At 45.4% G+C, this 20,424-nt stretch overlaps 1 protein-coding gene across 1 annotated transcript; it reads left to right on the top strand.

Annotated features, from left to right (window-relative positions):
* Positions 1-5,786: 5,786 nt before the first annotated feature.
* Positions 5,787-20,191, top strand: LOC112908825 (uncharacterized). The gene is made up of 3 exons (XM_072761972.1): positions 5,787-6,935; positions 9,622-9,748; positions 14,677-20,191. The coding sequence occupies exons 1-3, from the start codon at positions 6,819-6,821 to the stop codon at positions 17,577-17,579; spliced, it is 3,147 nt and encodes a 1,048-aa protein (XP_072618073.1). The 5' UTR covers positions 5,787-6,818; the 3' UTR covers positions 17,580-20,191.
* Positions 20,192-20,424: the final 233 nt, after the last annotated feature.

Raw genomic sequence — 20,424 nt, 5'->3', positions numbered from 1 at the left:
TCAGCCACCTTGATGGTCCCAATAGTGAACTTCTGTCACCACCCATATGCTCAACACCATATGCATTATCCATTAGTGATGCTGACCTTTGCTTTGTCATTTGCTGATGGCAATTATGGGTGTCTGGAACTCCTTATTCCCTGCTATGTTAGGGCATGGATGTGAGCCAGTGTTGACCCTCAGTACCTCATCAATATTCTGGGTGGTGTTTTGCCGAGAATGAGTAAATCTGGTAGGGGCATTGTTGGTCTCCTGAGGATTGTGATAAATCTTTGTGGCTTCCAAGTCAGCAACACGGGAATTAGGTGCTAAGTGTTGCTCTCCTTTAGATATTGCTGTCTTTTTGATTGAATTACCATGAATCTTAGGTATCAGATTCACGCTAAGGGGTGGTTTGAAATTAGAATTGGGCTCTGCCAGCACATAGGAGATTCATTGTCTCCCAAATTTACTGTATCTCCGAACGGATGATTGCAAATAAATAATACATATGTACGTCAGTTCTACTCTTCAGCTTGGGCCTCAATTTGTATTGAAACTCAAGACCTTTGTTATGGGCTGAATTCTGTACCTAAAATTCACATGTTAAAGTTGTAACCCCCAGTACCTCACAATATGACTTTAGTTAGAGACTCTTTAAGGAGATGGTGAAGTTGATGGGTTATTAGGATGGACTCTTATGAGATATGACTGGCTTTGTGATAAGAGGAGATGAGGATACAGGCACACACAGCTGACCATGTGAAGATAGGGAGCCCCTCTATAAGCCAAGGAGTGGAGTCTCAAGGAGCTAACCTTGCTGACACCTTATATCCGATTTCTAGACTCCAGATTTGTGGGAAAATAAATTTCTCTTATTTTCCCAGTGTGCAGTACTGTATTATAACACTTATAGGAAATACAGCCTCTTAGGATCCACATCTGGGTTTTATGTTCTGGATGCCAGGAAGTTTTGAGTGCTCACAGGTCACCCTGAAGAGGGAGCAGCTGAGACCATCTCCAGTGCTTGTGGAGACCATGTGAATATTTTGCTTGTCCACAGCTGATAGCGCATAGTGCCTTCCACTGTTGAGTGGAACTCTACCTCAGATCCTTCAGAGGAGTTATGTGACCTGATGTACAGTATTCACCTGTGACACCACAGGGGAAGGGGAACTATAAGTGGTCATCTAGATGACTACGTAATTAGGTAATTAGAGGAGATATCAGGCCCCTAGTGGAGTACATATGGTGTCAAAGTGTATCCACAGATGTAGTGAGTAGCTGGGCAGGATCAGTGTGCACAGAAATTCATCTCTTCAGACACAGGTATCCTGTGTAACAGATCATTGTCATAAAATAATCCAAAAGTCTCTGAATTCTCCTATTTTCTGGGGTGTTTAACATGTCCAGGCCATTGTGGTGCAGGCAGGAAAAAGCTAAAGACCAGGGAGAACGCATAGTCCAGGGAAGTAGCTTTTGTGGCCCAATGGAGGGGAGGGGGGACATCTTCCTTCCAGGTACACCCTAGCATCTACAGCAGAAGAAGGAAATGTTACTGGAGGTGGTGCAGAGGCCTACTCTTGCTTGGTCAAGATAATCAGTCCCAATGTCCATAAACAAACGATTTCTCCAAGGTGGACTTCTCAGCATTTTTCTCTGGTCTGAAGGCTTGGAGGTGGTTTTGCAAAGATGTCCTTTCAGTCAACACCCTTTTCTTCCTTGGACATATACCAGTATTGATCTCTTCATGTGTTTGAAACATTTGGGTTATTTCCAGGATTTGGGTTATTTTCAGCTTTTGCCTTTCACAAACCCCTCTATATATTTTCATTAGATTTCCTTATGCAGGGCACGTTGGTGGCTCAGTTGGTTAAGTGTTTGCCTTTGGCTCAGGTCATGAATCCATGGTTCTGGGATGGAGACCCCATCAGGCTCCCCGCTCAGCAGAGTCTGCTACTCCCTTTCCCTCTGCCCCTTACCCTACTTGTTTTGTCTCTTGCTCTCTCTTTCAAATAGATAGGGCAGCCCGGTGGCTCAGCGGTTTAGCACCGCCTTCAGCCCAGTGTGTGGTCCTGGAGACCCGGGATCAAGTCCCATATCGGACTCCCTGTGTGGAGCCTGCTTCTCCCTTTGCCTGTGTCTCTGCTTCTCTCTCTCTCAGTGCCTCTCATGAATAAATAAAATCTTTTTAAAATTCCATATGCAAATAGAGTCTTCATTTCTCTTCTGTTAAAACTCAGAGCTTAATGCCTAAGTCACAGGTAGGTCAGTGTTAACATTTTCATGAATGGGGTCAATATGGGATTCTAAACTTCACTATTGTATTCTTACCAGGCATGTATGAGAGTTCCAGTATTTCCAGTCCCTGTCAATACCTGGTACCGCCAGTCTTTAACGTCCGCCTTTTTATTACGCATGTTGCACTATGTTCTAATTGCATTTCCTAGGGATTTCTGATGTTGAATATTTTTTCATTTGTTTATTACCTATATGACTTCCTGGGTAAAATTCCAATTTGTATCATTTGCCTGTTTTCTCTCTCTCTCTCTCTCTTTTAAAGATTTATTTATTTGTGAGAGATAACACAAGCAGAGGGAGGGGCAGAGGGAGAAGCTAACTTCCCACTGAGCAGGGTGCTGGATACCTGGCTTGATCCCAGAACCCTGGGATCATGACCTGAACTGAAGTCATGTGCTTAACCAGCTGAGCCACCCAAGTGTCCCTTGTCTATTTTCTTTTATGTGAGTTTCAGCTAGTTCCCTTTTCAATTACAAAAACTATATACATACGGGCAGCCTGGGTGGCTCAGTGGTTTAGCGCTGCCTTCGGTTCGGGTCGTGGTCTTGGGGTCCCAGGGTCGAGTCCATGTCAGGCTCCCTGCATGGAGCCTGCTTCTCCCTCTGCCTGTATCTCTGCCTCTCTCTCTATCTCATGAATAAATAAATACAATCTTAAAAAAAAAAAAGACTATATACATACAACAAAGATAAGTGTTAGAATTTTCTCATTCTTACATGGTGTGACATTTTTCTCTGTGGAGTCATGGTAATACTAGAAGGCTATTTCTTCATTATTTTTCCAGATTTTTTGTGTTTTGCTCAATATCATGGCCCAAAACACTTTACATGTATAAATCTAGGGTGCATTTTTACCATGACAGGGTCATTTTCTTAAATTTAGGCATTCAGAAAAACAAAAATTCATCCCTGATGTGTGGTGTTTGCCAATATCCAGAGTGTAAATCCCACACTCCCCCCCCACCCCCTTATGAGAACAGGATATGCTCAGAGAAGGTTCTTAGAAACTGCATTTGGGTGTTTGGTAGGAAACCACTCACTGTGGAGGCTGCACGCTGGCTGGAGGTGTGCAGGAGCATCACAGGCAGGATAAGTTAATCCTGACAGGCTGGAGGGACCTCCTTGAACACTCAGGGGTGACTGTAAGGCAGGGGTGTGGGGGACACACCCACACCCACTGGGTTCAGAGTTGCTTCCTCTGATCCCACCTGTACATTGGAAGGATTTCCCACTGTGGAGCACCAGCCTCCAATTAATTTAATTCCTTCTCTTTCTGTAATAGTTGACTGCTGGTCCCCAAAGAGTCGACATTCCGTGCATCTCACCACTGCTCTGGGCTTTGTTTCCAGACCACTGTCTCAGGAAGCTTGCAGGGCTGGCCACTTCTAGCCTCCCCTTGGCCGGAAAGGACTGAGAGACAGGTGGGACAGGGACTGTCCTGAGAAAGACAGGGATTCCCCCCTGGGCAAGACCTCACCCAGAACATCCATATCAGTGCTGACCTCCCTCTCCACCTGAAGGGCCGGAGTCCAGGCAATATAGGGCCTTGACCATAAAGAAAAGGTTTCCTTGGTCAGGCTTGCAGGATCTGCGGAGGCCTTTTATTTCTTCCACACACACTTGGGATCATGGTCTCATCTAGCCAGGAAGGGGCTTGTGGGGTGGTCTGCTGCTGGGTGAGAGGGCAGGAGTGGCACAAAGACAAGACACCTGGCAGTTGTTGGAAGAACCCTCTGGGTTGAGTACCCGTAATTCACTGGAGCTGACGTTTTCACCATCAATCCTTGAGGCATTGCCCTGCCCAGAGCTCTCTGGCCATTCTTGCTCTCCAGGGACACAGCACAGTCCACAGGTGATCCTACATTCCTCCCACATGCTCTATCGTGACCACTCTGGTACCTCCTGGCAGTGACGGGTTGTAGATGCCTGGACTAAACTCAGCAGATTAGGTTGTCCACAATTATCTTAAGGGGAAGAAAACCTCAGGAGTTGGTTTGTCAACAAATTCTGATTTCTGACTTTGTTGTAGTTTCAGGGCACAGGGGTGCAAGAGCACCTAACCTGGGAGTGCTTTGTTTGACAGATTAGCTTTGGCCTCTCTATGGTGACAAAATCCAATGGCAGAGAAAGTTGTGGTGGTGAAACAAGAAAGGAATCTCTTTCAGCCTGACCAACACAGGAAAGACAATGGACTAGCCTTTCAAAGACTGACTCCAGAGTGATGAACAAGAGTTTGAGGTTCATATAAGGAAATATGGGGCCAAGGGGGATAGGTACATGCAAGGAGGCGGTGAACATCAAACAGATCGTTGTCTTGGAGTCAGTGGATTGAGTTTGCTGGCTCAGGGCAATCATTAGTGGTTGAGGGGGTAGTTTGGGTTCTCATCAGGGGATGCTTTGCCATAACGGTCAATGGTCTGCATCATGAGACCGCTGGAAAGAAGAACTCAACTGGAATGTGAGCTCAATCTGGTGGCAGCTGAGATTCACTTTTCAGTACTAAGAAAAACAGTATGTATGGTTGAAGCCACCTCAGGCCCTTGGGTGACCTAGTAATCTTACAGTTTAACAAGCATCCTTAGCCTACATGATTAACTTTTTGTTTATCTACAGATCATGCATTCTCTCCTAGAAAGAGCTGAGCACTTCTGCATGCCACAAAGCAAAACAGACCCTCTTGCACACACCCTTGCACCACTGCGATAACATCTATAACTAGAACCATCAAGTCTGCATGTTCAAAAAGTGTTAAGGACTGCTGTGCTCCCTTTACTGGCTAACTGCCCTAGAATCCTTTAAAAACGCCTGGGAGGGCAGCCTGGGTAGTTTGGGCCACGGCATGATCCTGGAGACCCAGAATTCGAGTCCCATGTCGGGCCCTCTGCCTGTGTCTCTGACGCTGTCTCTGTGTCTCTCCTGAATAAATAAATGGAATCTTTAAAAAAAAAATGGTTTAAAAAATAATAAAAACTCCTGGGAGAGGTAGAAACCTTGAGGTTGATCTTTGTACAAGAGTCCACCTTCTCCCCAGGTGGCCAGCCTTCTGAATAAAGCTCATTTTCCTTTCCAATCAATACCTCTCTCTTGGGCAGCCCCAGTGGCGCAGCGATTTAGCGCCGCCTGCAGCCCAGGGTGTGATCCTGGAGACCCTGGATCGAGTCCCACATCAGGCTCTCTGTATGATGCCTGCTTGTGTCTCTGCCTCTCTCTCTCTCTCTCTCTGTCTCTATGAATGAATAAATAAAATCTTTAAAAAAAAAAATACCTCTCTCTTGAGTATTGATTTCTGTAGTGCTAAGCAGCTGAAATTGGGAATGTATGTGAACACAGGCCCAGACAGAGCAATCCACCTGTGTGCCAAAGCAATTCTAAAAGGATATCATACGGGGATGCCTGGGTGGCTCAGTGATTGAGTGTCTGCCTTTGGCTCAGGTCCTTAATCTCGTGTCCTGAGGTAATCTGTCACATGATTGGGCCCTCTTACCCAAAAGTTGAGGCATACCCCTAGTAAGACTATTTTGCCTCACATTAAGGCACCCTCACCTGATATAATCCTTTTTTTTTTTTCCTGTTTATAATGTATTTGTCCTATCTTTAAAAACCATTCTGGGTGCCCTAATGGCTCAGTCGGTTAAACATCTGCCTTCAGTTCACATCATGATCCTAGAGTGTAGGATCCACCCCACATCCAGCTCCCTACTCTGTGGGAGGCCTGCTTCTCCCTCTGTCCCTGCTCATGCTCTCTCAAATAACTAAAATATTTCTAAAAGAACCAAAAAACCCTTTCCCTTTCTGTACTGCTTCCTTGAGGCTGCCTTCTACTTGCTAGATGGGATGCTGCCCAAGTCAGAAATCGCTGAATAAAGCCAACAGCTCTTTAGGAGGCAGTGTTGAATTTTTATCATTTAGAAGGGAGGTTTCTATTGTTTTCTATTGTTCCTAACTATAAAACGTATTCTAACACTTCAGGGCGCAAGAACTGATGAAAAACAACCTCTCCAGCAACTCAATACACACCTTTCTTTCTGAAGTACCTCAAGAAATGATAGGTCATTTACCTCTGCGAAAGGATTGGAGATTTAAGAGCATCTAAAATAATAGTTTTCTCCTTTGAAAACTGTTATGGAGTCTGAAATTATGGCTCTTCTTCACCCTTAATAAAGAAAAAAGCTGGTCCCGCTATTGAAGCAGGATTTCCCGGCAGACCTTAGGATGCCACCAAAAAAAAGCCCTGAACCTCCAGGGTGTAGGACCCACTACCGGAGACAGCCAGACCTTCTGGGAACCACACCACCTGGAAGTGCCCGGGCACTGAGGGAGCGGCGAGGAGCCAATGAGGGAATAGGAAGCGGGGTTATGGGCGGGCGCCGACCCCGGGGCGGGACTTCCGGCCCGTTACGACCTTAGGCATCTTTTTCCGTTTGTTTACCTTGCCTGGGTTCAGGAAAGCAATTTCGGAAATATTGCTGATCGAGAAGAGGTAAGGGCAGGCTGTCGCTCCAACGCAAGACTGGGGTCCGAGGCTCCGCAACGCTTCTCATGATGAAGCCTGGAAAAAGAATGATGGTCCGGGTGTCCGCTCCGCTCCCTCAGCTCTCGGCCCTACTCCGCCTCCCGAGTCCGATGGCGGTGGCCGCGCCCAGGGCCCCGGCGCAGGTAAACGCTCGTCCTCAAGACCCTCCCCGCCCTCCTCGCACCCAGACCCCTAAGGCCCGAGCGCGGGGCCCCTGCTCGTGGCCCTGCGGCCCCGGCCCCGGCGTTCCGGACAGGGAGGCGCGGGTGTGCAGGGACCCCACGTGTGACCGCGGGTGCGCTGTATTGCAGGGGAGGAGTTGGCTGGGGCGGAGGCTGCGGGGGTGAGGGTTGGCTGCGCCAGCAGCGGGGAGCTGCACGGGTCCATTCTGTCTGTCAAAGCAGGTGCCGCGCGGCCAGTGAGGCCTGCGCCCTCGCTGCCTGACGGGGCCGTCTGTCTTGGCGGTGCAGAGAGGGGGGCGACCCGGGTGTACATAGGCTTTATCTGGCCACAGAGAAGGGCACGCCCCGCGGGGGTAAGCGAGGAGGAGGGAATCGCAGTAGTCGGTGGATTGTTGATGGACTCCGTGGCCACCGTGGACGTGGTGAACCTGTTGACTGGTCTATGTTCTGAGAAGGGCCGAGGCCGATTGTGGGTGTTGCAGTGAGAAAAGGAAGGGAGGAGTCAGGGCAAACCCCAGGGCCTTCGTTACGTGAACCTTAAAAAGTGCCAGTTCCCCGCAAAAATGGATTGATGTAGGAGCGACAGAGAACTGCGGTTTGGAATAAAGCAGCTGAGTCAAAATAGCGGGCCAGTGTGGAGAACAAGAGAGAGGTAGTCTATTTTAAGGGGAAAGGGGGGAAGTTGGGGCGGCTGTTGTAAACTACAAGTCCACTGGAGTAAGTTGGGAGTTGCGGCTTCTCATTGGCTGAGCTGTTGGGTGCGGTGATCAGGAAAGCCTGTCTTTTGGGGTCTGAGGTAGTGAAGTCCTGTCCCATATAAGGTCAATCCCATCGCTTTCTGTTGGGCCTGCAGTTGATCATATTGGTAGTGCCTGAGAGCTCCCCGAAGTGCAACCTCCCGACTCCAGTTTAGTGAGGTTTCCCGTTATGAATAGCAGCGTAAGGGATTGAAGCTCCCGTGAACCTGATGGAAGTTGGCAGTATGTTGATTATCCCTTGGGGTGTCCTCACTTGTCTTGACATGGTTAAGCATCTTAGATGTTTTAGGAAAGTGTGAGTGATGGTGGAGTGGGCAGCTGGACAGGACATTTTGGGAAACTGGGGGAAAGTTGCAGATTGGAGGCTTCCAAAAGTGATGGCTGTTGTGCGGAGCAGGGGGAGAATTGGGTCCCATTTAGGAAGGGCATGCAGGGACGCCTGGGTGGCTCAGTGGTTTAGCGCCTGCCTTCGGCCCAGGGTGTGATCCTGGAGTCCTGGGATGGAGTCCCACATCAGGCTCCCTGCGTGGAGCCTGCTTCTCCCTCTGCCTATGCCTATGCCTCTGCCTCTGTCTCTGTGTCTCTCATGAATAAATAAATAAAATCTTAAAAAAAAAAAAAGGAAGGGAATGCAGAGAATATTAGCAGTGCTATTAGTAGGTCACCGGGTCCTACTAAACTGTGCTGAAGAGTGGTTCTGTTGTTCAGCGTGACTTTGTATAGTTGCTGGGCATTGCGAACACAGGTGAAGGTAGAGAGAATGATCTGGCAGTCAGATGGGCAAGCCTTCCACAGGGTGATGGATGGAACAAGAGATAGCAGAGGACAACTGGGAGTTTTGGGGGTTTTTTGTTTTTGTTTTTGTTTTTGTCTGTCTGTTTTAAGGCGGCTCCATGCCCTTGTGGAGCCCAAAATGAGACTTGACCTCTGGACTCTGAGATCAAGAGTCAAATGCTGAACCTACGAGTGTTTGGGAAACAGGGGCTACTATCTTACCAGTTTTGTAGGGCTTCACCAGAATTTTGGGATCAGCTTTTACCATATTTGGGGTCTTTCAAAGTCTTGCTGCTGGATAAGGTCTGGGCAGATGTGATCATTGCTGCTTCACTGTGCCTGGCAGGGAGACCTTTAGTGCTGGGGTCTTCACAACGGTTCAGTGGACAGTGGTGGGTTCTGATGGTTGAGGGACGGCATGGGCAGCACAGAAGTAGAAGAGGGTCTGTGAGTATCCTAAGTTGACATGTGCTTGTGAGTGCCTGTCATTGAAGGGAGGATTACAGGCAGGTTGAGGAGGGCTTCTCAGCAGCATCTGAGGCTTTCCCTCAGTTGGGATCCATGAGAGTCCTGGGGCGGTAGTGGAGCCATCAAACATCCTTTGGATGACTTGTGACGAGTACAAGAGTGAGTGGTGGGAGAATCGTGTGGTGTGGGGGCAGGAAGGCGTGGGCGTTCATCTGTGGGGTCTGAAGACAGGAGAGAGGTACAGTCTACAGAATCATGTGCACATGGAGAGGAAGTGTGAGCCAAGGACCTCAGGGTCCTGATATTGAGGACTCTCTGGTAAAGCAGGGCCCATACCTGGCTGTCTCAGGGCATAATCTGAGAGCCTGCATTGGGAATATGGTGACAGGAGGATGGGACCTTGCAGGCCACACCCAGAGCTTAGATTGCACCTACATGTCCCATGTCTGTTACTACTGAGGACTGAACAGTGATTGACGGGAAGGCGAGAGGAGTGCAGCATTAGTGGCACCAGGACCTGGCATTTATCTTACAGTGGGGAGCTGAGGTGGCAGGGGAGACTGGGGTGCTGTGTGTGGGGGGGTTGGATTGTGGGTTCTCAGAGAGAGAGAGAATGTTCATGGTTCCATGTGTCGCTCTCCTGACAGGGTGGCGTGACCTTTGAGGACATTGCCGTGTACTTCTCCTGGAAGGAGTGGAGACTTCTGGATGAGGCTCAGAGACGGCTGTACCACCATGTGATGCTGGAGAACTTTACACTTATATCCTCACTGGGTAAGGCCTTAACCATCCTCATTCACCTGGAGTAGTAGACTCTATTCCACATCCCCGTCCTCTCTTTTCCAGGGGGTAATTTGTCCTTCTCATGTGTGGCCTGTGGGCACTGCTTGCTTCCCCAGCTTTCTGGGTAGTTGCTTTTGTGGCTAGCTCTGAGTTGTTGGTGTGCCCTTTCCTCTGCCCTGCAGTCCCTGTACCCTGTGTGCTGAACCCTGAGGGTGACGTTGGAGGTCAGTAGTCCTGCAGTGAGGCTGATGGATTGCACCTGGCTTGCCCTCTGCCCAGCTGGGTACATGTGTTCAGATCCGTGCCATTTCTGTGGCCCGGCTTTTGATGCCTTGCTTTAGGCGACATTTCCTTGTGCCTGCCTGTGCCTGAAACTGCAGGCATTGGCATGTTTACTTCTTAAGTGGACCATGGGCTACTTCTCAAGAGTGTCCTCTGTGGTTCTTTCTGTGGCGTTTACATCTCTTCTACTCTCCGCCTTCCCTTGAGCTTTTAAGATATTATTGACAGATAAGATTATATCAGTGAAATTACATTATATGATAATTTTTGATATACCTTATAAGATTGGTGTAGTTTTTTTTGGATTTATATATTTGAGAGAATGAGAGGGAAAAAGTGTGTGTACTTGCACGTGCAAGCAGAGAGTAAAGGAAAGGAAGAGAGAAGCCTAAGCTGACTCAGTGCTGGGAACGGAGGCTATGGTGGGGCTCGATATGAGGACTCTGATATCACTACCTGTGCAGAAACCAAGAAATTGGATGCTTAAACCACTGCACTACCAGGCACCCCTACTTTATGAAATTATTAACAAAATGAGGGATGCCTGGGTGACTCAGTTGTTGAGTGTTGTCCTTTGGCCCAGGGATTGGCAAGTTTACTTCTTAAATGGACTATGGGCTACTTCTCAAGTCTGTCCTATATAGATCTTTTTATAGTGTTCACATCTCTTTTTCTACCTTCCTGCCATGAGCTTTTTTGAGATATTAACTATTGAAAATATATATAGAATGACTTAATACATTATGAAAATGTTTTTTTAAGTTTATTTTTGTATTTGAGAGTGAGAAAACGTGAGGCAGTGGGGGACACCTGAGGGAGATAGAAACTCAGCTGAGCACAGAGCCTCAGCAGGGTTTGATCTCTCAACCCAGACATCAGTTCCAAACCAACCAAGAGCTGGACGTTAAATTGACTAGGCCAGGATGCCTGGGTGGCTCAGCGGTTGAGTATCTATCTTTGACTCCAGGCATGATCCTGGGGTGGGATGGAGTCCCTCATCGGGTTCCTGGTGAGGAGCCTGCTTCTCCCTCTGCCTGTGTCTCTGCCTCTCTCTCTGTCTCTCATGAGTAAATAAATAAAATCTTAAAACAAAAAATGACTAGGCCCTTCAGGTGCCCCAATATTATGAAATTATTAACAAAATGAACCTAATGAACACAGCATCAATTGACATAATTACATTTTTCGTCCCGGTGGTTTGAAAGCTTAATATATCTACCCTTATAGCAAATTTCAAGTGTACAGTACAATATTAGCAACTATAGTCAACGTGCTGTATATGAGATCCTCAGAACTTATCTTGTAAATGAAAGGGTGTACCCTTGTCTGACATCTCCCCATTTCCCTCAGTCTACAGCTTCTGGCATTCTGCTTCCTATTTCTAGGAGTTTAACTTATTTCTTTTCTTGATGAATATCCATATAAGTGGATTGTTAGCCTTTGTCCATATACAGAATTTGTATTTTGTTGTGTAGCTTAGTTGACCTAGCATAATGTTTTCCAGATTTATGTGTTTTACGGCAAGTGTCACTGTTGCCTTCTTTTTTAAGGCTGAATATTCCTGTACACTCTTTTTTTTTTTTTAAGATTATTTATTTATTTATTCATGAGACACACAGAGAGAAAGACGGGCAGAGACACAGGCAGAGGGAGAAGCAGGCTCCATGCATGGAGCCCGATGCAGGACTCGATCCCAGTTCTCCAGGATCACGCGCTGGGTTGAAAGCAGCGCTAAACTGCTGAGCCACCCAGGCTGCCCCTGTACACTCTTTTATGGATGACTATTCCTGCCCTGTGTGTGCTAAATGTTCTTTGTCACTTATTTTATTTATTTGTTTAGATAGTATTTATTTATTTATTTGTAGACTCCATGCCCAATGTGGGTCTTGAACTTAACCACCTTGAGAGCAAGAGTTGGATGCTCCACAGACTGTCATCCAGGTGCCCCATGTTTGTCACTATAAACACTTACACATGCTTGGTCATGTTTCCATATATTGGTTATGTGAACAATACTGCAGTGGATTTTCATATTCATATACTTTCTGGAGATACTGATTTTGTTTCCTTGGGATACATACCTAGAAATGGCAATGATGGACTATATATAGTTGCAATTTAAATTTTTGTGGGTCGGGACCCCTGGGTGGCTCAGAGGTTTGGCGCCTGCCTTAGGCTCGCCTCGGCAGGAGACCTGGAGACCCAGGATCGAGTCCCGCGTCAGGCTCCCTGCATGGAGCCTGCTTCTCTCTCTATGCCTCTCTCATGAATAAATAAATAAAATCTTTAAAAAAATAATAAATAATAATAATAAATTTTTGTGGGTCTCCCTAATACTTTCCCTTTTTTAAATTTTTTAAATTTTTTTATTTATTTATGATAGTCACAGAGAGAGAGAGAGAGAGAGGCAGAGACACAGGCAGAGGGAGAAGCAGGCTCCATGCACTGGGAGCCTGATGTGGGACTCGATCCCGTGTCTCCAGGATTGCGCCCTGGACCAAAGGCAGGCGCCAAACCGCTGCGTCACCCAGGAATCCCTCCCTAATACTTTCCATAATGACTTCCCTATTTACATTCTAGGTGGCAGTATTCAGTGTTTTTTTTTTTTTTGTCTGCACATCCTGACCAACATGTTACCTCTTGTCTTTTTGGTAATAGTAATTGAACCATATAGAAGGTGATATCTTGTGGTTCAGTTTTCATTTCACTGATTTTTCCTGATTGTTAACAAGTGTTACTCACTTATACATCCTTTTCACTCTGTTTCTTTGGCTCTGCTGCAGCTTTTAATTTGATATAGTCGTACTTGTTATTTTTTGCTTTTGTCATGTATGCTTTAGATGTCATATTCAAAAATTCATTGGTAGGAATAAGGTTAAGGAGGCTTTTTCCTATGTTTTTCTAGGAAATTTAAATTTAGGGCTTGAGATCGTATGTCTAAGTCTTTAATCAGTTTTAAGTTCATTTCCTTGAGTAAGATGGGGATCCAGTTACATTGTGTCTTAATTTGGATATTCAGATTTCACAAAAGTATTAAAAGAGATTCTTCTTTCCCCAGTATAGATTCTTGGCCTAATTGTCAAGATTACTTGTCTGTATATATATTGCTTTACTTCTGGGCTCTTTATTCAGTTTTACTGGTCTGTTTTTATGCCAGCACACTAATATTTTGAAAAGAATAGCTTTGCAATATAGTTCGAAATCAGAAGTGTGCTGCGTTCAGCTTGATCCTGTTTTTCAAATTGCTTTGGCTTCAGATATTAGTTATCTGGATGGCCAAAGATGCCAGTGTTCTCTTTGGAGCAGGCAGTAGGATTCTCTGCTGAGCAGGGACTGCGGTAGCACCTGTGCTATGGCTAATGGAGATAGCCTCAGACTGATTTCCTATCCATCCCCATATGTCTGTGCTCATACAGTCTCCAGCCATCTTTTCTGTGTGCTTATGCCCTCTTTTATGCTCCACTGTGTTCTAGTCAGTGTTATGGGCTCTTGAGCTGTCTGAGGTTAATGTCATTCATAGATGGCTGTTGAATTGATTTTTGTTGGGGTAAAGGATGGTTTCTGCTTTTCCACCATCCTGCTGACATCAGTCGTGTAGGGTGTTTTTCTTTCTTGTGTCCTGAGTGGCTCTAGAACAGTCTTAGTGGTTCAATTGGCCTGTTTTCCTACAGTATTTGTATTGCCTGGGACCCTGTGTTGCTCAACTAGGGCTTATAGGGAAGAGGCCGTTGTGTAACATGGTATGGACATGCTTCTCACATGACCAGGTGGCCTCAGGGGAACCTGTTTCTGGTGAATAGAGCTGGAGAAGGTACGATATTAGGATTGTGTTTAGATCATACTGGGCACCTTTTGGTTTTTTTGACCAGAGTTTGGTGCTGTTGCCAATGGCCACACTTCATTTCTTTCTTTGCTTCCTTGCTGTTGACAATCTGTGGACTTCTGGGTTCTACTCCCTGGTAATTCCATGATGTCCAATGGAAGGGTTGTTGATCCTCCTCAGGCCTCCACATCTCACCCATTTCTCTCACTGCTATTTCTGTGTAGTTCAACATTCACCTCTGAAAATTTTGCCATGAGATATTCATATGCCCGTAAGCTGACCTTGAACGAAAGCAAATTTCTTGTAATTATATATTCCTACAGCCTCTATTCAGCCAAATGGCAGCAGCAGCAATGGTCCTACACAAACCTTTGGGCAGAGAACAAGTTGCAGACCCTTTGTTCTTTGTGTCATACCCTAGTTTTTTATCTTTCTAGTGTATTCTCCATGATACTTTGACCAGTTGGGCCCAGGAATGTACAGCAACCTCTCATTCAAATAAATTCCATCTCATTTGTCTGTAAAAACAGACTGTACAGTCAGTCATGCCTAGATGAGTGGGCTCACCTCTTCGCTTTAGTTATTAACACATGTTTCAGGACACCTGGGTGGCTCAGCAGTTGAGCGGCTACCTTTGGCTCAGGGCATGATCTGCAGTCCTGGGATCGAGTCCCTCATCGGGCTTCCTGCGTGGAGCCTACTTCTCCCTCTGCCTGTGTCTCTGCCTCTCTCCCTGTGTCTCTCATAAATAAATAAAATCCTTAAAACAAAAAAAAAAAACACACATGTTTCACCAGCCTTTCTTTGTGTTCAGGTTGCTGCTGTGGAGCAGAGGCTGTGGAGGCACCCATTGAACAGAGTGCTTCTGGAGGTGTGTCACAGACCAGGACGCCCAGGGTAGCTCTGACTTCCCAGAAGACCCACCCCTGTGAGATGTGTGGTCCAGTCTTGAGAGACATTTTCCATTTGGCTGAGCAGCAGGGAAAAGAAAACAGCCAGAAACTGTTGAGGTGCGGAGCATGTGGGAAACGATTTTATTTCAGTATAAAGTTTGAACAGCAGCAGCACATGGGAGAAACACTATGCAGAAACGGTGTGGATGGGGCCTGTGATGTGAAGAGCTGCAGAATCCATGATTCAGGAAAGTCCTTTACCTGTAGGGAAGTTCGGAAGGACTTCCTGTCTGGCTCGAGACATCTGCGGCAAGAGGCCACTGCGAGTGGGGAGAAGCCAAACACCATCACACAGTGCAGGGCAACTTTACAAAGCAGAAAAAGTCATTATCCTTGGGGAGAATGCAAGAACGCCTTTAGTCCCAAACATCCCCATGTTAAGGACCAGGGTGTCCACCCTGGAAGACAGTGCTTTGTGTGTAGTGAATGTGGGAAAACATTCAGGTACAAATCGTTATTTGGTATACACCAGAGATCTCATACTGGAGAAAGATATCATGAGTTTGGCAAATATGGAAAATACTCTAGGCAAAGATCAACCCTGAGTGAACATGGAAAGACTCATAGTGGATCCAGGCAATACACGTGTAGCAAATGTGGGAAATCCTTAGGTCCCAAAACTGTGCTCATTCATCCCCAGAGATGGCATCATGGAGTGAAGAGTTATGTGTGCAGTGAATGTGCAAAATCTTATAGCTGTAGCTCAGTGTCGATTACTCATAGAGTTCAACCTGGAGAAAGGTTTTATAAGTGTCGTGGCTGTGGAAAATCTTTTCCCTCTATGTCTGCCCTCTGTTATCATCAGAGATCTCACACAGGGGAAAGACCTTTTGAGTGCAGTGATTGTGGCAAGTGTTTTACTGCTCGTTCTGTCCTCCATTCTCACCAGAGGGTTCACACTGGAGAAAGGCCTTATGAGTGCAATGAATGTGGCAAGTCCTTTTTGCGAAGAAATAGCCTCAATGTACACATAAAGGTTCACTCAAGTGAAAGGCCTTATAAGTGTAATGAATGTGGGAAATCTTTGAAGTGTAAGTCAGCATTCATTAAACACCAGAGAATTCACACAGGAGAAAGGCCTTTTGAGTGCAGAGAATGTGGCAAGTCCTTTCTCCGAAAAAATACTCTCAATGTACACATAAAGGTTCACTCAGGTGAAAGGCCTTATAAGTGCAATGAATGTGGGAAATCATTTAAGTTTAAGTCAACATTCATTAAACACCAGAGAATTCACACAGGAGAAAGGCCTTATGAGTGCAGTGAATGTGGGAAATCTTTTATATCTAGGACTGACCTCCGTTATCATCAAAGAATTCACACTGGAGAAAGGCCTTATGAGTGCAGTGAATGTGGCAAGTCTTTTGTCCGACAAAATATCCTCAAAGTACACAGAAAGGTTCACTCAGGTGAAAGGCCTTATAAGTGTAATGAATGTGGGAAATCTTTGAAGTGTAAGTCATCGTTGATTAAACACCAGAGAATTCACACAGGAGAAAGGCCTTATGAGTGCAGTGAATGCGGGAAGTCTTTTATTACTAGTTCTGTCCTTCATTCTCATCAGAGAGTTCACACTGGAGAAAGGCCTTATGAGTGCAGTGAATGTGGGAAAACTTTTACCACTAGTTCTGTCCTCCGTGATCACCAGAGACTTCATACTGGAGAAAGGCCTTATGAGTGTAGTAAATGTGGGAAAACTTTTACCACAAGTTCTGCCCTCCATTATCATCACAGAGTTCACACTGGAGAAAGGCCTTATGAGTGCAGTGAATGTGGCAAGTCTTTTGTCCGAAGAAATAGCCTGAGTGTACACCTAAAGGTTCACTCAGGTGAAAAACCTTATAAATGTAATGAATGTGGGAAATCATTGAAGTGTAAGTCAACATTCATTCAACACCAGAGAATTCACACAGGAGAACGGCCTTATGAATGCAGTGAATGTGGGAAATCTTTTTCTGCTACTTCTGTCCTTCGTTCTCACCAGAGAGTTCACACGGGAGAAAGGCCTTATGAGTGCAATGAATGTCAAAAATCTTTTACCTCTAGTTCTGCCCTCCGTTCTCACCAAAGAGTACACACGGGAGAAAGACCTTATAAGTGCAATGACTGTGGCAAGTTCTTTCTCCACAGAAATAGCCTCAATGTACATATTAAGGTTCACTCAGGTGAAAGACCTTATAAATGTAATGAATGTGGCAAATCTTTGAACTATAAGTCGACGTTCATCCAACACCAGAGAATTCACACAGGAGAAAAGCCTTATCTGTGCAATGAATGTGGGAAGTCTTTTAGTCATAGCTGTGCCCTCCGGTATCATCGTCAAAGTCACCTTGGAATAAGTCCTTATGACTGTAGTGAATGTGGGAAATCTTTTACCACTAGTTCTGTCCTCCGTGACCACCAGAGACTTCACACTGGAGAAAGGCCCTATGAGTGCAGTGAATGTGGGAAATCTTTTACCGCTCGCTCTGTCCTCCGTTCTCACCAGAGAGTTCACTCTCGGGAAAGGCCTTATGAATGCAGTGAATGTGGCAAGTCCTTTGTCAGAAGAAATAGCCTCAATGTACACATAAAGGTTCACTCAGGTGAAAAGCCTTATAAGTGTAATGAATGTGGGAAGTCTTGGAAGTGCAAGTCAACATTCATAAAACACCAGAGAATTCACACAGGGGAAAAGTCTTTCACTTGCAGTGAATGTGGGAAATCTTTTATTAGTTACGGTGCTCTTGGCCATCATCACAGAGTTCACAGTGGTGACAGGCCTTAGGGGTCCTGGTATTGTGGGGAATCTTTCAGCTAAATCTTCAGTCTCCTTCAACATGAGGAAGTCCATAGTAAATAAAGTCCTTGTGGGTGATATTACGAACCGAATGTTTATGTTCACTAAAATCGATTTGTTGAATCCCTGTCCTCTAATGCAATAGGATTAGCATGTAATGTCTTGGGATATAATTTAAAGATATAGTTTCATAAAAATCTGAATTCACCCTGGAGTGAAGCCTCATAAGTAGGTGAGTAACAAAATTCCTTTAGCCAGTTATTTGTATTAATTCCCCCACTTGAGAGTTCACACTGCAGAAAGACTTAAAATAGCATAGAAACTGATATTTCCTTGCTTAGTATCTCTGGAGGAGAACCTTTATGAGTCCATCACCTTCTTGAATTCAGCTTTGTTTACCTGAATGTCCACAGTGAATTGACTGTCCGTAAGTTCTAGCCTTTTGGGAAAAATTCAGAATGTGCATATTGCGTTCTGATATGTTTGAAGTTATTGTTAGAAGTCACTGTTATATTCTGTGGCAGAAGTCATTTTACCTCTGCCACCAGGATGATCCTGATAATATACATTAGTCACTACCCAATATGCTTAACAGTGCTGATGTCTTTGTGTTGTCATTTGCTGATGGAAATTATGAGTAATTGGACCTCTTCATTTCCTTCCTTTTTTTTTTTTTTTAAGATTTATTTATTTATTTATTCAGAGAGAGAGAGAGGCAGAGACACAGGCAGAGGAAGAAGCAGGCTCCATGCAGGAAGCCCGACATGGGACTCGATCCTAGGTCTCCAGGATCACACCCCAGGCTGCAGGCGGCACTAAACCGCTGTGCCACTGGGGCTGCCCTCTTCGTTTCCTTCTAATTTTGGTCATGCATGTGACCTCATTTTGATTATCAGTACCTGATCTGTGTCCTGGGTGGTTACTTGCACAGGAAGACTAAATCCCTTAGGGACTTTGTTGGTCTTTTAATGCTTTGGATTAAAGCATTAATGAAGCTTCCAAGTCAGTAATAGAGGAATTGGATGCCACTTGTTGCTCTGGTTTATGCATTAATAGGTCTTTTTATTTAATTACCTTTAATCGTAGGTGTTGTATCCATTCTTTTTTTTTTTTTTTTAAGATTTTATTTATTCATGAGAGATTCAGAGAGAGAGAGGCAGAGACACAAGCAGAGGGAGAAACAGGCTCCATGCAGGGAGCCAGATGCGGGACTCGATCCTGGTTCTCCAGAATCACACCCTGGGCCGAAAGTAGCACTAAACCGCTGAGCCACCAGGGCTGCCCAGTTGTATCCATTTTAAGGAGTGGTTGGAAAGCAGAGTTGAGCTCTGCTGGCACTTAGTAGTGAACAGATTTCATTGCATCACAAATTTATTGTGCCTCAGAGAGGAGAATACCTACATATGTACATCTTTACTGTTCTCCATCCTGGGGAATTTGCATTAACTCTAACAACCTATCTGATGGGCTGAATGTGCACCCACAATTCCTATTTTGAAGTTGTAACCTGCCAGTACCACACAATGTGAGTATAGTTATACATGGCATCTTAAAAAAGATCATGAAGTTGAAATGGGTTATTAGGATGGACTCTTAGGCAGTCTAGCTGGTTTCATGATAAGAGATGAGGATATGGGTGCACATGGATGACCATCTGAAGACAGGGAATCCCCATCTACCAGCTAAGGAGAGGCCTTAGAAGAAACTAACCTTGCTGATGACACTTTATGTCCAATTTCTGGACTCAGATTTGTGGGAAAATAAATTTCTCTTGTCTAATCACCCAGAGTGTGGTACTGTATTACATCAGTTTTATTTAATACAGCCTCCTAGGGGCCACATCTGGGTTTTGTGTTCTAGATGCCAGGAAGTTTTGCGTGTTCACGGGTCACCCTGAAGAGGGAGCAGCTGAGACCATCTCCAGTGCTTGTAGAGACCATGTGAATATTTTGCTTGTCCACAGCAGATACCACATAGTGCCCTGCACTGTTGAGTGGAGTCTCTAATTCAGATTCTTCAGAGGATCCATGTGACCTTTGTACAGTATTCACTTGTAACACCACAGAGGCAGGGAAACTCTAATTGGTAATCTAAATGATTGGGTAATTAGGGAGTAGAGGAGTCATCAGGCTCGTTTATGGAATGTATCTATTATAAAAATGTATCACAGATATAGTGACTGGCTGGGCAGGATCAGTGTGCACAGAAATTCTTTAATTTCAGAGACAGGTATCCTGTGTAACAGAGGTCATTGTCATAAAATTATCCAAAAGTCTCTGAATTATATCCTCTCTCTGGTGCTTACATGTCAAGGCTGTTTTGGTGCAGGCAAGGAAAGGATAAAAACAGGAGATTTCATAGGCTAGGGATGTAGTTTTGTAACCCTGCCTTGCCAGCATTCTTACAGTATCCTATACAAATATGGCAGACACCTGTTCTGAAACATCCATCTCCCAGGTTTTCTCCCAGATACTCCCCATAATCTAGGGCTGTAAAAAGCAGGTCTTAACTGCCAGTGGTGGTGTGGAGTTCTACTTCTGTTAAGATTGCCAAAGGTTTGCTTCTGTCCTGAAGTTCTTAAATAAACCATTCCTCCTCAAGCTAGAGTTCTCACCCTCTTTCTTTTTTGTTTTTTAGGATTTTATTAGAGTACAAATTGGGGTAGGGGCAGAGGGAGAAGCAGATTGCCCACTGAATAGGGAGCCTGATGTGGGGCTCCATTCCAGGACTCTGAGATGACCTGAGCCGAAAGCAGATGCTTAACCGACTGAGCAACCCAAGTGCCCTCACACCTTTTTTCTTTGGTCATTCGGCTCTGACGTTTCACATATAT

Source organism: Vulpes vulpes, chromosome 1, assembly GCF_048418805.1.
Source record: "Vulpes vulpes isolate BD-2025 chromosome 1, VulVul3, whole genome shotgun sequence".
Classification (NCBI taxonomy): Eukaryota; Metazoa; Chordata; class Mammalia; order Carnivora; family Canidae; genus Vulpes; species Vulpes vulpes.
The sequence above is the reverse complement of the archived record's forward strand: the minus strand, read 5'-3'. Positions and strand labels throughout refer to the sequence as shown.